Here is an 18,075-nt window from a genome sequence, read left to right on the forward strand (position 1 = left end):
AGAGCGAAAACACCCAGAGGGAGTAGAGCTCGGAATAGGAGGGAGCAAAACACTGTGTGGAGTGGAGGGGGATAAGAATAGCGGGGGGCACAGCGTGGGTCAGGAGGAAGGACAGTGGAGGCCAGGTGGAAGCACTGCCTAGAGTATGAGATCATAGCGCGTGGCATAAGGGAGAACGAGACGGGTGGGAGCATAGCGCGAGGCAGAAGGGAGAGCAGCGCGGGGTAGAAGGGAGCACAGCACGAGGCAGAAGGGAGCACAGCGCGAGGCGCAGGAGGGAACACAGAGCGAGGCGCAGGAGGGAGCATAGAGCGGACACAAGGGCGTTGAGAAGAGTGCAGGACGGAGCACATCCCGAGGCTGGACGGCATACTGCCCGAGAAAGACGGGAGGAGAGTCTCGAACAGGACGGTTGTAGCCTGGGCAGAATTAGTATTAACAGCAGATAGACTGACCACTGCCTGGACTGCAGCACGTGCTAAGGCATGAGTGAGCACTGATCAGGATGGGCCGAGGAGAAAGCACAGATCAGGACGTACTAGAGCAGTCTAAGACTGCAGGGAGACCTGAGGAGGGCTTCACTCTGAGGGAGAGGAGTACAGCTTAGGAGGGAGTACAGCAGACAAGCAGGAAGTGGGATAAGGAAGGGGGTGGCAAATGGCGTGTACATTTCGCGGCGGCTTTGATGTTCGCAGTGGCCGCGCGGCTCACTGAGAACATCAAAGCGCCCGCGAAATGTACACGCAGGCTGCCAAATGGTGCGCGCGCCCGGCGCACATGCACTGTGTGAAAGTGATCGCGATCGCGATCAAACATCAAAGCGGCCGTGCGGCCCGCGAAAGTGAAAGCAAACGGTGTGCAGGCTGCCAAATGGTGCGCGCGCTCAGCTGGCACCCATGCACTGTATTTGGAGGCCTGAAAGCACTCGTTTGCACTTCCAGATCCCCCATTTACAAAAGCTCTCGCGAGAGCAGCGCTAAAGCGCTGTCTCAGGCGAGACCTAAAAAGGAGTACAAGGCAACAGCGAACAAAAAAATGGTATTCCAATACTGTGCATGAAGAATAAATGGATGAAAAAAGTTCATATTTGTATGTAGTTGAACATCAAACCAGCCAATAAAGGTGGTGGCATTGTGTTGATGGATGAAGTCTAATATAGGGCGGAGATCATGCAACAACTTGTTAATACGGATCACTACCGCCCTCTCTCTGGTAACCCCTTGAAACACAAACAATCTTTAATTAAAGCCATTACTAAATCAGCTCTGAAGGAAGACATAATTTCTAAGAAAGAATATCTATTCCTTAATAACACTAATCCCCACACCCCTGTAATCTATGTGTTACCCAAAATACATAGGAACTCATCCAATCCCCCTGGCCGCCCGATTGTTTCAGGCTGTGGTTCAGTTGTGGAACCATTTTGGAACCACTGGGAAATATATATAGATGCGATGATTAAGGATTTCATTCTTCTTACGAACACCTACATTAGGGATAGAATGGATCTTATTGGTACTATAGAAGACATGGACTTTGACCCTAGTTTGAATATATTGGTGGAATCAGGCTGATAATCTCTATATACTAATAATCCACCCCAAGAGGGGATTGGAATTATCCCAGAACTACTGGGTACCAGACCACACCCAAAGCGCATCCCAAATGAGTTCATTATGGAACTTCTTGAAATAGTACTCACGCAGAACAATTTTTTCTCAGTGACATTTTATCATCAGCAAAAGGGTGTGTCCGTGGGTGTTTCCATGGACGTGTCCCTTGCTCCCAACTTTATGTTAACAGTTTTGAAACTACCCAAGTGTTGACGCCGAACAGTCCTTTCCATGACCACATTCAGGTACGGGAACGAAACATTGATGACATTCTACTCACCTGGAGAGGTGATATTGAATCATTAACGGATTTTGTGAACTGGCTTCCCAGCCAACAAGTATATGAGGAGTTTGTCAGCTGGAAGTACAAGCACAATAAGCACATTACGTGAGTGCAATTTAGATTTGGCAATCATCCTTGCTGAGGCATTGGTTCTTTCTGGACACTTTGGGGCATATTTACTTGAAAATATCAGAGCGTGGGCACAGCCAAATTTGGCTGTTCCGCACTATGACATTTTCAAAACACAGGGATGCGTTGTATTTACTACAATACGGAACACCCCTGTGTTTTCCCTAGTGCTGGCGCTAAAGTTAGCTGCCTACCGTCAACGCAGGCACCTTTGCACCATAGTGCAAGGGTGCCTGCATTGCAGGGAATTATTGTTTATGTGCAGGAAAGTGTCCCTTCATACAATGCATAATGGCTATTTGTTACATCTGTGTGAGCTGCATTCTGCTGTACACATAGATATAGCAAATCATCATTATTTGATGATTATTTATTTGCAGCAGGGGCACCTTCTTGCACATAAACAATCATTGATGGCTTTTTGCTCTTTCTATGTGTGCTGCAGAATGCAACACACATAGAAAAACCAAAAGCGAGGAGAAATAAAAGCATTTATCCTCGTGTGTCATTCTAACTCCTGCAGGCCCACCACTGGCTGCCTTTGCTCTGCCATTCTCATTCACGCCTCTCTACATTGCAGTGAGCACTTGCCAGGATTCAGACTCATGCTGATCTTGCACAGTCACTAACCCACGAGAAGCCTAAACTAAGTGCAGGACCAATTATTTTTTTTTTTACTTTATATTTCATTTTACCATGATATATAAAACATGACAAACAACAGTCCCAAAGTATGGGAAGCATTGCAGTGTGAACAATATAGCAGTGTATAATAGAGGCCACCGGTGACAGCAGATGGTACATTAATAACAGCGAACCATGGTATATGGAAGGGAGGTGCAAGCGGCAAGCCACCCAATGTAGTTAGAGAGGAAGCCGCTTCAGGTGATCACAGTCACAGGTCTGTGAGGCCAGCCCAAAACATGCGTAAATAACACCCATGCTCAAGAACCCAACTCCATAGTCTCTGACTCCTGCAGGTAGTTTGGCTGGGATTGCCAAATGTCCTTTGGCCTGGAGGTCGGCAGCGCGGCATACAGCTCACTGGTAGCGTCGCGGTACATTAGGCTGTTTAACCAGGCTTTGGCAGTAGGCAAATGCCTGCTCCTCCAATGAAGAGCAATTTCTCACTTAGCTAACAATAATGCAATAGCGGTGAATCGTCGGACACTCTTTGGTATATCCTGAACATAGCCCAGTGATGCTAGCAGCGGGTCCGGTGCAAGGTCAATGTCAATCATCAGGGCTTGCCGGGTGAATATGGCATGCCAAAAAAACTCAATATCCATCCACATCATATGTACAAAATCAACCCCAGCAGCATGACATTTAGGGCAACTAAAAGATCTCGTGGTGTCGAGTCATGGCAGGGAACTAGGAATAACATAGGCTCTACATAAGAATCTGTAATGTATGAGTTTGTGGCGGTGTTTGAGCACAGCAAGCAACCCAAATGTTATATGACGGGGGGCATGCGCAGATCCAAATTTTGATTCTTTTTTTTTAAATTCTTTTTATTTGCATTTTTTTAAACAACAGAAAACAACGCAACCCACTGCTGAGTACACATAACATGTTATGGACGACACAGCCGCTCATCAATCCACTGCCAGTAATACCATAGATACACTCCCCCACAAAGTGTTCGAACAACATGCGCTTGACCCAGCCATCCACCCACCCCCTCCCGCCGCCCTGTCTCATGACCCATCTATGTAATCCAGCGTGCCCTACATGCAATCCGACCCGCATCCGTCTCCCAGCAATATCAGGACATGTACATGGGAATTACAGTGCTTGAAGCGTGGTCTGCGCCAACCAGTGAGTAAAGGGCTCCCAGATATCCTTTGGCCTGGATCGCGTCGGCATCAGCTCCCAATATAGCGCTAGCTGCGACTGGCAATATACTACGCTTCGAACCCAGTCCCTAATACTAGGCGCTGTAGCCACCCCCCAGTGCATCGCAATGTGGCGTTTGGCCAGTAGGATAAGCATCGCTGGCAACTTCCGGTGCTTGGGTTTGACCATATGTAATATACCTAGCAGTGTAGCCTGCGGGGTGCATGGGAGCTGCAGACCAGTGATTGTTCCCACTATGTTCATCACTTTGACCCAGAAAGCCGCCAGGGGGGGGACAGTCCCACGCCATATGTATGAAGGTCGCCCCGCCTGCGTGACACCGCCAGCAAGCATTGGAATCTCTCAAGCCCATGCGGTGGAGCCGGTGTGGGGTACGATATACCATATGAATATATTTAAAATGTATCAGGCGAAGTCGGTAATTGGGGGATAGGACCTCCAGGAGTCTACAGCAGAGATTCCAGTGTTCATCAGAAATGTCGGCACCCAATTCCGCAGACCACAGCTCACGGGCCGCCGGGATCGCCACTGGATGGCTATATTGCATACGCTGGTACAATCTGGATATAAGCTTGCGTCCTGACTCCACCGCTAGCACATTCTCCAGGGCTGGTAAATCTGGCGGAGGAGCCGGAAACGTAGGAAACAGTTTTTGACCTGTGTGGCGTAACTGGTAGTAAAGTAGTGTGTCCAACAGCGTCGGAGCTTCCTCGCCACACATCTGCTCCAGCGTGATGAAGGAACCACCCGGGAATAAATCTCCCACTGTGCGAAGGCCGTGCGCCGCAGCCCGCTCGCCAGTGCGCATATTGTGCAGCGGGGACCACATCGGGTTATTGTGCAGCGGCATCGATCCTGCATGCAAGAGGTCCAGTCCAGCCCTGCGCCGCAGCCCATCCCAGGCCCATCTAAGTGCGTGCACCGGGTCTATGTCGGTGCATCTCCGCTTGAGCGGCGCATACAGGGCCACGGCGAGTGGCAACGGTGCCGCTCTATCCGTTTCTATCGCCACATGTGGCTGGAACGGCGTTGGGTGGACCCAGTGGTGTAAAAACTGTGCCTGCGCGCAGTAGGCATAGAGTGGGAAATCCGGCGCCGCCAGGCCTCCCTGCCGCTGCGGGAGAGTGAGGGTCTCCCACGCCACCCTCGGCTGCCTACCACCCCACGCCAGCTCCACCATCTGCGAGCGCAATTGGCGCAAAAAACTAGCAGTCAGGGGCAGCGGAATGTTCCCGAAGAGATATAAGAACTTCGGCAGGATGACCATCTTGGCCACTGCAATCCTGCCCGCCAGCGAAAGGGGCAAATGCTTCCAGCGGCCTACCCGCTCCTCGACCCAGCCCAGTGCCCGCCCATAATTCTCTGACCATATTTGCTGCATATCAGTGCTGATCCAGACCCCCAAGTATCGCACCGGTCCGTCCGCCCACTTCAGCGGGCAATTCGGGGAAAAGCGAGTCGTCCCGGCCGTCAAAGGTAGAATAACCGACTTCTCCCAATTTATGGTTACACCCGATAGCAAGCCATACTCTATCAATTCTCCGGTCATGGGCGAAAGGTTTTCCTGCGGGTCAGTTACATATAAAGTAATATCATCCGCATATAGAGACACGGTCAGTGCCCTCGATGAAAAGCCAATGCCCCGGTTTGCGTGGTGCTGTCGGATACGAGCTGCCAAGGGTTCTGTGGCGATGGCAAATAGCAGGGGCGATAAGGGGCAGCCCTGTCTCGTACCCCTCCCGATGGCAAAGGGCGCAGAGACGAGCCCGTTCACCCGTACCCGGGCAGTGATGTTGGTATACAGCAAGCGAATGTAGCCAATGAATGCCTCACTCATACCCATTCACTGCAGCAAGGGGAACAGGAATCCCCATTCCAGGGAGTCGAACGCTTTCGTTGCGTCCAACAGCACCGCCACGGCTTTTACATGCGGGGCTAAGTAGTGTAGCACCCCAAATAAGGTTCGAAGATTGTGAGACGTAGAGCGGCCCGGCACAAAGCCCGACTGGTCAGGGCGTATCATAAGTGGCAGTACCGGTTGCAATCGCAATGCTAGCATTTTCGCGAAGATCTTTGCATCCGTATTAATTAAGGACAGCGGCCTATAGGAATCGCAGTGTTGCGCGTCTTTATCCAGTTTTAAGAGGGCGATAATGACCACCTCCCTCATCGATTCCGGGAGCACACCCGCCTCAACGGCCTCAGCATATACTGCCAGTAGTTTGGGGGCCAGCAGTTCCGCATATTCCTTGTAGAATTGCGCCGGTAACCCATCCGGTCCCGGCGCTTTCCCGGCCGCCAATGCGCCTATCGCCTCTTTAACGTCTTCTATCTCGAAGGGGCGATCAAAGTACCCCTTTTGGTGTGCATTGAACCAAATGAGCTGGATCGTATCAAAGTATCCCGACAGCTCCGTCAGCGGCGGCGCACCCCGGGTACGGTACAAGTCTTTATAAAAAGTCCGAAACGTATCTAGAATTGTTGGAGGAGTGTACGCATGCCCACCCTCCGGTGTCGCCACTGAGGAGATGAAGGGGGATGGCCTCTGCGAGCGCAGCAGCAGAGCGAGCGTCCTGCCCGGCCGGTCCCCCTCGCCATATCTGCAGGCCACAGCCTGTTTAGTCAGAAACTTAAGCTCCCTATCTGCTTCAGCCTGGTATTCGGTGAGTTTGGTGCGTGTTTCCGCCAGAGTTGTCGCCGATAGGTCCGAACAGTACTGCACCTCCAGAGTATGTAGGCTGTCTTCCAGCCGCTTCAGCGTTCCCCTGATGGCCTTCAGCACTGTGGCCTGTCCCGCGATGCAGTGACCTCTTATCACCACCTTGAAAGCGTCCCACAGGGTGCCTTCCGACGCAACAGAGCCAGTGTTCTGTTCAAAATATTCCGTCACGCGTTGGTATATGTCTTCCCGAAACACCGGATCGGTCAGGGCCTGTGCTGGTAAGCGCCACGCAAAGGGCGTCACATATGGCTGTGGCACGCGTAGCAGCAGTTCCACTGGCGAGTGGTCAGAAAGGGTGCGCGCCCTGTGCGCGACGTCCGAAACCCATGCGTGCACCTGTGGGGTTAAAAGCCAAAAATCTAACCTGGACCAAGCTCCCCTGTGTGGGGTGAAGCAGGTGCCCTCCCGTACCTCGGGGTGCAGCACGCGCCACGAGTCCAATAGCTGATAGTCCGTCATTAGGCCACGGAGGAGGTCAGCCACATGTGGGTGATGTACGCGAGCCGCTCCCTCCCTGTCTAGTTCCTGCGAGATCACCGCATTGAAGTCGCCGCCCCACATGCATGCACCCTCTCCCAGCGACTGTGTCTTGTGCCAGACATGTCGGAAAAAATCAGGGTCGTCCGAGTTTGGGCCATATATGTTAACTAGTGTCACCGGCATATGAAAAAGCTTCCCCTGCAATATTATGTAGCGTCCCTCAGTGTCGGCATGCACCCGATATGTTTGCCAGGGTAGGCCTCGCCGTATTAAAATAGCCACTCCCCGGGAGTAACTGGAGTAACCGGACATGTGTATTTCGCCCCATCTAGCATGTCGAAGCCTCACCCCGGCTACTTGGGGCAAATGCGTTTCCTGAAGGAAACAGATGTCAACTTGGTGTCGTGTCAGATATGCATGGGTCAGTCTGATCTTGCGATGGTCATTCAGACCACGAATATTCCATGTGAAACAGCGCAGCGCGGTCAGGTATGTGTGCGGTGGTGGATCCTACGCAGCAATGAAGTCAGCAGTGGTAGCACGCTCTGGGTCCACAGGGAGAGCTCTCGCTCCGGATTTCGTACCAATAATAAGAACATGGCAGCGGCCAGCGGCAGGGCCACATCATCCTGTAGTGGTATATTCAAATAGTGCAGTGTAAGAAAACCAAACAACATTAACCAAATCCCCTTACCACCCACTCCAACCCCCCAATCAGGTTGAGACACTTTTTCCCCCCTCCACCCAACCCAACAACAGCATTGCATCAGTGAAATTACGGGAATCATCCCTGTGAGGGCGTGGGTCACCGGCATACTCCCCTGTCCAAAAGGCGACAGGGTGGCCGAACATTACCGCCCATTGACATATACACTATCTGCCTGCGGCGGGGTAAGCCCAACACCGATCCCTTCACAAGTTCTCTGCCAGTGTTCAGGAATATTCCCCGAACCTCGTATCCCTGAGCCTCTCCGTTCCCCCCGGCAGCCACAACATGCTATAAGTTCAGAGTCCCCTTAATAGAACATCAAATGATATACGGTATAACCAAGCTGTCCGGCGTCTCTATATGTTCCAGTTTCACTAGTACATAAAATGTAGGCTTGGTTATTCAACGTCACTTAGCTGGTCGTGCGGCGGTGTCCCCTGCCCGGCACGTTTGTCTCTTAGCGTCCGCTCCGCCTGCCTCGCAAATTTGAGTGCTTCCGTCGCCGCCGTGAAAACCATCGGTTTCCCCCCGTGGTGGACCCGTAACTTAGCAGGATATAACATCGCATATTTTGTCCCCACTTTCTGGAAGATCCGCTTAGCCGGTAAGAATTCACGCCTGGCGGCCTGCACAGCCTGGGTGAAGTCGGGGAATAGGGATATCGCCATATTTTGGAATGTAAGCTCACCTCGTTCACGTGCCAGCCGTAGGATCGTGTCTCTGTCTCGATAGTTTAGGACCCTGGCAAGGATCGGGCGCGGCGGCGCCCCCGGCACCGGCCGCGGTCCCAATGTGCGATGCGCCCTCTCAACCAGAAACATGGCCGACAGGGCCTCACCAAACAGGTCGCGGAACATCCCTTCAACGAAGTGCTCCATAGTGCCAATGTTCGTGGATTCCGCAATACCAATAATTCTCACGTTATTTCTGCGAGAGCGGGCTTCCAAATCTTCGTTGCGACCCTTTATCACCTCCAGGACCTTGTCCATGCGTAGCAGCTTCTCCCGGGTATCACCGTTACTCTCTTCGCAGTCGGCAACCCGCGCCTCTACCGCCGCCAGTCGCTCTTCATGTTGATCCACCTTGTGCGATATTCCGTCCAGTCGCCGGGCCATGGAGTCCAACTTTCCGTCAATCTCCTTTAGGCAGCCCTTCAGCTCCCGAAACATGCTCTTGACATCTTCGTCGTCCTGCGTCGGCGCCAGCTGCGTTTCAGGGACCACCGTCTGGGACGCTGGGACAGTTTCAGTGTCCTGAGCCATGTGCTTCCCAAACTGGAGCTTCCTCTGCTTAGCGTCCGTCTTCCCCATGGCGCAGCGAAGGGGTCACGACATCAGAGGCTCAGCGGGAGGGGGGGGAGGAAAAGGGGTCCAACAGAGTCTGCACAGGCCTCCGAGCCCGGACAAATTCACGGGCCTACCATGCCAAATCTGCTCTCACCCAAGGCCGCCTTGCCGCCTGCGCCACCAGCGGGAATCTCCAACGCACAATCGGGCCCAGCAGGCCTGCAGCTCTCCCCAAGCGCGGGTCCGCGGCCGGGACAGTCCCTCCAAATGGGCACACAGCTAGTGACCAGCAGTTGGGGCGATCGCCCAGCAGGCACACACTACGCAGTCTTTAGATCCCCGCAGTTATAATGCACCCGGCGTAGGCAGGAGGAAGGCGCACTTCACCACCCGGGGTTTCGTCGAGGGTAGCAGGATCGGCGCCGCACCAGCAGCCCCCTGGGCCGCCCAGTCGGCGCTCATGTGGATTGCAGGATGTGGGGAGATCGCCGCAGATTAGGGCCCCCCGGGCCGTCCGGGGCGCCAGGAACAGCAGGATTCGCCCCCCTCCGGCAGCCGCGGCCGTTCCACGTCGTGTTCCGGCCCGCGACACGGGACTTGCGTAGCTGGGATCCCCGGCCGGGAGTCAGGAGAGCCGCCGTCTGGGCATCAAGGGAACAAAGCTCCGGATCGCCACCACCGATTTCGGTCCGGATTGCAGGAACCGATGCCTCTACGTCCGGGCACCCTCCGCCTCAGCTTTGTCGGTACAGGATGTCGGCATTAGACGGATGAGCTGACGGATTCGGCGTTCGGCCGGCAGAGCCCCGTTACACGGCGGCCATCTTGCAGCTCGGCTCGGCCACGCCCTCCAAATTTTGATTCTTAATGCCATACATCTCACTAGGGTGGTGCGTCACTTAATGTCTAAACTGCAAACCTGTGCAATTCCTGACAAGTCTGCATCTGGAGAAAACAGTACTCCCTCGTCTTCCGCAGAGATCTATAACCTTAGCTGATCTTCACCAGAAATTGAGACACTGTTCTAATTCAATTAACTTTTGGAAAACGAAAACTCTTGTTTCCAGAGAGTTCCTAAAAGGAGTCTGCTTCACTCCTCCAGCTCGTCAGACACTCAGATCTCATTCACAACAGTCTCACACATGCCTTTTTCGGTGACATCAAGAAGGTGTGCATGAAAATACTCAACCTAATATAAACCTCTGGCAAACATTCAGGCATAACTTCTACAACACTTCTGCAGCTCACTGCTGGAGTTCCACTCTGGCCCTTACAAATCACATCCAGCTCTTTCCACATCAGCCACCCTCACTGCTGCACTTACCAACCACCTATGCAGTTCTGGCTTGCAATCAATCTCACGCAAGGCAACAGTACTAGAATGCCACACAATTGTCAGCATCCTGCTATGCAAAAATCAGATACCAGAATGAAAATTGCCCAGTACTCTTTTTTAAAAAAATTATCATTATTTTTTTTCATTTTCAATCAAAATAAAAGTTTCAGTCATAACATTGGTAGGAAAATCACTGTGCATAGGCCATTTGACATCCATATTTGCAATATCATCTTCTAGGAGACAAGGGTACAAGAATACAGTCCATAACAGTACTCTTGATACATGGAGCATAGAAGAAATTTGAAATTATCCTTTCTACTGGAAATGCAAATCTGTTGGTTGGCGAAGGCCAAATTACAAGTGGCTGAATTCCACCTGGAGTGGTCACTCTGGATGTGGTTTTACCACTCCTTCGTATGAGTGGCCAGGTTTATCTAGGGCCAGAATTACCAGGACTACAAATTGTGGCCCCTATAATTCTGGGCACAGAGATGACAAACCCAATTTTACCAAATGAAAAGGTGCACCCGGTGAAACCACTGGAGGGCAGAGGGAAGGAGCTCAGCCCAGCCTTGCGATACCCCTGGCCCACCACACTGGGAGCATACCATTCTTCCCCCAGTCAGGCCTAGGACCCCCTCATCACCCAGCCCAGCTGCAACGGTGGGTGTAAGTGTGCACCAGGTCATGTCCAAACCCCCAGGCCGGTGACTGGAATATGTCTCTTTACTACAAATGTGTTTTTCACACATTCCATTACAACGCGGTTGTTACAACGACCGCGTTGTTTCAATGCAAACCATTACATCGCAAGTCTTTACAACAACATGCTGTAGGGGGCGCGCTGGACTTAGGAATAGTATTATTGTAACGACCGCGATGTTATGGAATGCGTTGTAGTGCATTCGTAATAAACAATGTCTCCTGGTGACTGTGGCCCAAAGCAAGCAGGGCCCCAACCTGACCAATCACCTGCAAGAGGGCCATACTATGCTACCCCCAAGTAAGCCCATCCCTTTCCTGGACCCCACTCCTACTACTTTTCCCAGGGGAAGGGAAGTCCCGAGCACTGGTATAAAATTCCCCCTGTCTAGAGCACATCACAAGGAGCATTGTACCAGAATATCATAGCGTAAATACCATATTGTTTATTAAAATAGTGCCCTTTTGAAGTTAATCATAGAACATTTACACCTAATGGAGCTATATTTTTGTAAACAAATGATTTATGCCAGACGATATTTTTTGTTATCAATAGTATGACATGCGACCCACAGGACAGCCAACAATGCCCCCCTTGGACTCCTGCAGCCTACTTTGCCAACCTCCCCCACTAAAACCCAATATCTCTATCGCTGTGGATAACACTACCCTGAGTTGTCAGCAAAGGTAATGAGACTGCAACAGTTGTCCCAGAGGAGTACTGACAGCATTGATAGTGGGAAGAGTGAACGTTTAAATTAAATGCAAACTTTTTCCTTTTGAATTTTAACATGATATTCGGCTTTCTACTTGGAAGTACTTGAAAATAGTGGCTCCCCTGCATACACTATGCATACAGAAAAACAGTGCTTAATTTGTGGCGGTGTTTGGAGATTGTGGGCACCGGCACACAGTTTTGTGGACCAAGACTTATTTTTCCTCATCATACATTGAGAACCAGAGAGAAAGAAAGAAAGAAAGAAAGAAAGAAAGAAAGAAAGAAAGAAAGAAAGGAGGAGGAGGAAGAGATAGATATAAAACAGTGGGAACAGTAGAAAGCAGGGATTTAAAGAGAATCTGCAAGAGTGATATAAAGGGGCAGGAAGTGTACAGTGGTGGTAGAAGCTAGGCAGCCTTGGTATCTGGCAACCCCGGCATTTGTAAAAATGTTGTGCCCTGCGCTTTTTTAAAACAAATTAAGCACTGCCAGAAGCTCTCCTACCTTTCCAAGAACCGCATCATGTAGAGATGTCCACAGCACTATGTCTGCTGGTTCCGGGTAGGAGTTCAGTTTATTCTGAATGGATTCCTGGATAAAAGAAAGCAAGAGCTTTGTTAGTGGGAGAAGGTCATTACATATTTCTAATGTGCCTTCCTGTGCCTAAATGATATTGCAATATGATGGTGAAGTCTCAACCTTCTGGCACATAAATTTCCCATTCAGAATGAATAACAGCAAATTATTAGTAATAGGGCGGGGATATGGATCAACAAACAAAAGAGCATCAAACTATGCGAGTCTAACAGGGCAGGCAAATCCCTTGCCTCCTATCTAAAATTTAAAATGCAGAAATTCACCATTAACGCCATAAAGAACAAAACAGTAAATATTATCACTAACCCACAAAAAATAGCGGACACTTTCATGGGCTTCGATAAGGACTTATATGAACTAAATACTGATGTAAAATACTCAAAATGTCAGGACTACCTAAACAGTGTCACTCTCCCTGACCTTACAGCCCAAGAGAGTTCATCAATAAATGGCCCGATCACAGAAAATGAGGTATTGTTAGCGATCAATAAATTGAAGCCAGGTAAAGCCCCAGGCCCCAAAGGGTTCAATGCACAAATTTTCAAAACATTCTCTCCGTCTCTGCTGTCAAGCCTAATAAATCTATTTACCCACTTCTCAGAAACTGGCCAAGTCACTGGCACACCAGCGGAAGCACCATAATCGTCATTCCCAAAGAAGGTAAAGATCCCCGGTTAACTAAAAATTACAGGCCGATATCACTAATAAACCTCGATTGCAAAATGTTTGCAGCAATACTGTCATACAGAATCCAACAACACATCTCAAAACTAATACATCCATCTCAGGTCGGTTTCTCAAAACACAGGCTCTCTAGTGACAACACACTCCTGTTATGTCATACCATAGCAAAAGCTGGACTCTTTGACTCCCCCACGGTGGCCATTACACTGGACACAGAAAAAGCCTTTGATAAGGTGGACTGGAGATACCTAAAGGCCGTCTTAGAAAAATTTAACTTGCGTGACAACCTGATCAAAATGATAATGGCCCTTCACACAATCCTACTGCTAGAGTCAGAGCTGGTGGCATAGTTTCCCCCACTTTCAACCTAAATGAGGGTACACGACAGGGCTGTCCTCTCTCGCCCTCCCTTTTCCTCCTAGCTTTGGAACCTTTCCTCCAACATATTAGGGAAAATAAGGACATTACTGGCATCCCCTTTGGTGACTACAGCGTAAAACTCACCGCTTACGCAGACGATGTATTAATTGTCTCTCAAGAAGCCTCAACTGCAATCCCAGCACTTATGAATACCATACAACCTTAACAAAGACAAATCCGAGGTAAAGCTTCTCAGCCGCTACAGTGATAAAAGTATTCTAGGCTCGTCAGGACTCGCCTGGCAACCAGAGGCTATCGAATATCTAGGTCTTGAATTCACAACTGATCTAATCACCACCCTACATCCTAACGAAAAAATATTAACCAACAAAATAGACTCTCTCCTAGATACATGGTCTCCCAAATAAATTTTATCATGGTGGGGTAGAGCAAAGACCCTAAAGATAATGCTAACTCCTCTCGTCAATTATTTCATTACTATGCTGCCCATGATCCTATCAGAAGAATTCCTCAAAAACACTGATAAAACTTTCAACAAGTTCCTATGGCAGGAAAAGAAGCCTAGAATTTCTATGAAAAATATCAAACTGGCCAAAAATAAAGGGGGCATCTCCCTACCCATCTTCAGAAACTATCAAACGGCCTTTCTTTGCAAGCAGGGCGCAAACTGGTTTATTGATAACCCATCATACATACCACCCTGGGTGTTGATAGAAAAGTCCCTCATACAGAACATCCCACTAGTCGCATTAGCTACGATGGACACCTCCTATCTAGCACACTCTAGAAACATCATACAGAACACCAAAAGAGCCATCCTACTCCTAGACTCTCACCTCGAGATCAAAATAAAACACACCCACTTATTCTCACTATGGTACAACCAAACACTCAAAATTGACAGTTCCTCATTCTATTGGCCAGACTGGTTGTGCAAAGCATTAACCTAGTGCAAGACATTTTCGAAAAACGCTTCCCCGCTACCATTTTTAACCATGCGAAACTGGTTCAATCTTACTAACTTGGATTTCTACAAATTCCTCCAGCGTAAAGTAGAGCTTGTAAAATTGAACCTATCGGGTATCTGCCCTTCTATCACTGGCCTCTTGTGCCACCTATCCAAGGTTGGACACCTAGTCTCACATATATATAAAATCCTCATGCCGAACCAAAGAAAATCTCTATCTTGCAACCAACAGAAATGGGAATCCGAACTTACCCAGATAAACATTTCCTTCAACTGGTCCATCATTAACAAATCCCCATTTTCACATAAAATCCCACCAATATTATCACAAACTAAATTCATGTTAATTAACAGGACTTACTGGACTCCAACAAGACTTTTTAAGGTCAGCCTTACTAAAACTCCAACCTGCTGGTGCTGCGACAAACTTGAGGGCTCCCTTGAACACATGCTATTTGATTGCCCCCTTCTGCGAGACTATTGGGCTAAGGTTTTTGATTACATCGCATATACACTAAAGATTCTCCCCACAAGAGAGTTCTTATACATTTTACTGGGCCCTTTGGATCCCCAACTCAGGAACGACAATGATCGGTTCCTCTTGGATTTAATGCTTACTCTAGCCTGCAAACTAATCCTAAACAATTGGAAAAACTTCAAAGCGCTCTCCTTTTTTCAAATGGCAGGAGTGGCTCTCTTTCCTTAGGGGTGCTGATAACATTGCTCTCCAAATATCCCCATGGAGAGCTTCACGACACTCACTCTGGAATGCACTAGATACAAGGGACTTTACATACAAATCACCATGAACCCCTTTATGGCTACGGCTCCTCCCCACTACATCCGCATGATGAGTATATTTCTCCAGTACATCTCAGTGCTCCTCTACGCTAGGCCATACAACCTCTATCACCAACCCCGCTCCCCCCTGCATACTTGTGTGACAAAATCTTTCTATTCACTCCTGTGCATTCCGTATGGTCATAGATGTCAAAGGTGTAGAATTCTGCTTACTTTTATTCTACATGTCTCTAATCATCAAGATTATAAAACTGCTGTTATGCAATGTTGGTATGCAATTTGTATGCATTGTACTACAGTCAGTACCATATGTCTTGTAATGTAATTTTATAATGTAATGTTATGCATCCTATGTGTTGTCTAGAATTACGTGTCTATGCTATATCCTCGTTGCATTACATTGTTCAATCAATATTGCAGAATGTTCACTGCATCATCTTATGCACAGCCTACACCCCCTTCCTTTGTTGTATCCATCCTTTCCTACTGTGTTTTTATTTTGTTTACCACTGTCTACCTCTGTCTTCAAAAATGTAATAAAATACTTTGAACTAAAAAACAAAAAAAGAATGAATAACAGTATTTGCAGCAGCATGTGCTGTACATTAGGCCTTTTTTGACCCCCCTCTAGTAAGTCGGTTGTCTCACATGCATGGAATGCCCAGCTAGAGCTGCCGACTTTGGAACCCACGGAGCCAGGTTCGCATCCTGGCATAGCCGTCCATTTATATCCTGTGATTCTGGACAAATCACTTAGGGCCTGATTACGAGTTTGGCGGGCCATAGGACTGCCGAACACATGGTGGAGGTCCGTTGGTGGTCGGGGACTACTGTATTACAACTATGGAGGTCGGACCTCAATAGCACCGTCACAACAGCCAGGGATCCGCGATCCCTGGCGGTGGCTTGGCAAGTATGAGGACGCTTGGCAGGGCTACTACGGCCTTGCCAAGCATATTACAACTTTCCTCAGGGCCACTGGGCTCATAGCGGTGTTCACACCATGAAACTGCTGGTGGTGAGGAAGCCAAGGAGGCCCTACAGGGCCACCTGGTGCCTCAGGCCAAGGGGATGCATGCAGGTGGGCACATGGTGTACCCCCCTTTCTGCATGCATACCCAGTTCCTGTACGGCATGGACTTAACAGTCCATGCCATGCTGGAATTTACTTTGGTTTTCCTATTGCGGTGCCTTTTTCAAAGGCACCGCCTTGGGATTGCCAAAGGACCGCCTACGAGACAACAAGGAAGCTTGTAATCTGGTGGACGCCCGGCGGTCGAGTTTGACGGTGCAGGAGCAGGGCGGTTGCATGCTGCTCCGCTCCTGCAACCCAAACTCATAATCAGGCCCTCAATCTCCCTGTGCCTAAAAATATGAAATGTAATGTAGATACAGGTCTTTGAGATGATAGGGCTAATTTGAGGAGGGTTGGTAGGAGTGGTTAAAGCAGTGCAGATTCAACTTAAAATGAAGTGGTTGCCCCCAGAATTTCCTGACATCACTTGGTATAGGGTTTACGGAGTACACCATGGAGTTGCCCAAGCAGCCACTTTGAAATCTCTTACTTATGGTCAAACTTTTGAAGTACCGAGCTTAGACATGCTTCCAAGTTCCATTTGACTCTACTCGCAGCAAGCAAGACTCCAAGAAGAGCCATCAGAGGTGGTAAAAAGCACAAGTGAGTTATGGAAGTCCCTAACATGGTAAACGAAGATGTTCAGAGCAATGAATGTTTCTTTGGAAGAAGCAGAAGGGCTGGTAAGTAAAACAGCCTTGTTCATAGCAAGATCTTAAAGGTCTCAAGCAAATGTTACAAATGCATTACACATCACATGTTTTATCAGAGGGACAACAAGAGCCTGATTTAGAGTTTGGAGGATGGGCTACTCTGTTACAAACATGACGGATATCGCGTTCGCTGTATTACAAGTGCCATAGGATATAATGACGTTGTAATACGGCAGTCAGGATATCCCATAGGATATAATACACCTGTAATACAGTGGCTGTGATATCCCATAGAATATAATGCACTTGTAATATGGTGGCCGGGATATCCGTCACATTTGTGACAGAGTAACCCGTCCTGCAAACTTTAAATCAGGCCCTAAGCGATTTGACTGCTGATGCAGAGTAAATCACCGAGGCTGGGATCCGAACCTAGCGCCCTATGTTCTAAAGTGAGCAGTTCTAGTCGCTATGCAACATCTTCTCTCTCTAATATCAGAAATAAAGGAAATACATTTACGAGCTTGTTGCACTCACTCAGTGATCTTTCTCACAGTCCTAACCTCTGAAATTCTCCCTGCAAATTTGAATGTCATTGAACAGTTTTTAACACCCCTAAACTTTTTGTATGAAGGGGAAACATTACTATAACTTATTAGTGATAGAACGTTCCGCGCTGCACATAACATGGTGCTGTGAGGTGAACACACATGCCATACCTACATACAGGAGGACTGGCAATTTTCTGTAATGCAGTGTGCATTTACAATTCTAACTCCACAAGCGCCTTGATACTGGGATAGGTTATACAGCGGAGCAAAGCAAGTGTAACTGCACTTAAGAGGGCCTCATTTATAAGGCCATTGCACTGCCAGTGCGTCACTTTTTTGACTCAGTGAAGTGTGGCTGCCCATATTTACAAGGCCGCGTAAAGTCACCCTGCGTGACTTGTCATGGCCTTGTAAATATAGGAATCTTTCACGCATTACTCTGCATGAAAGGGGTGTTCCATGGGTGTTGCTGTGAGTGTTTCCTCGCAACATCCATGGAACCTGACTCACTCCCAGATTTACAAA

The 18,075-nt window shown here is 48.9% G+C and overlaps 1 protein-coding gene across 1 annotated transcript in view; it reads right to left on the reverse strand.

Moving 5' to 3' along the window:
• Window positions 1-18,075, reverse strand: part of LOC146790058 (uncharacterized protein C16orf96-like) — a 346,006-nt gene that overhangs the window by 186,017 nt on the left and 141,914 nt on the right. Inside the window, exon 4 of the mRNA XM_085628406.1 lies at window positions 12,346-12,432. Coding sequence (XP_085484532.1) covers window positions 12,346-12,432 — 87 coding nt within the window. The remainder of the gene's footprint in view (window positions 1-12,345; window positions 12,433-18,075) is intronic.

Source organism: Triturus cristatus, chromosome 10 (genome assembly GCF_964204655.1).
Source record: "Triturus cristatus chromosome 10, aTriCri1.1, whole genome shotgun sequence".
Taxonomy (NCBI): domain Eukaryota; kingdom Metazoa; phylum Chordata; class Amphibia; order Caudata; family Salamandridae; genus Triturus; species Triturus cristatus.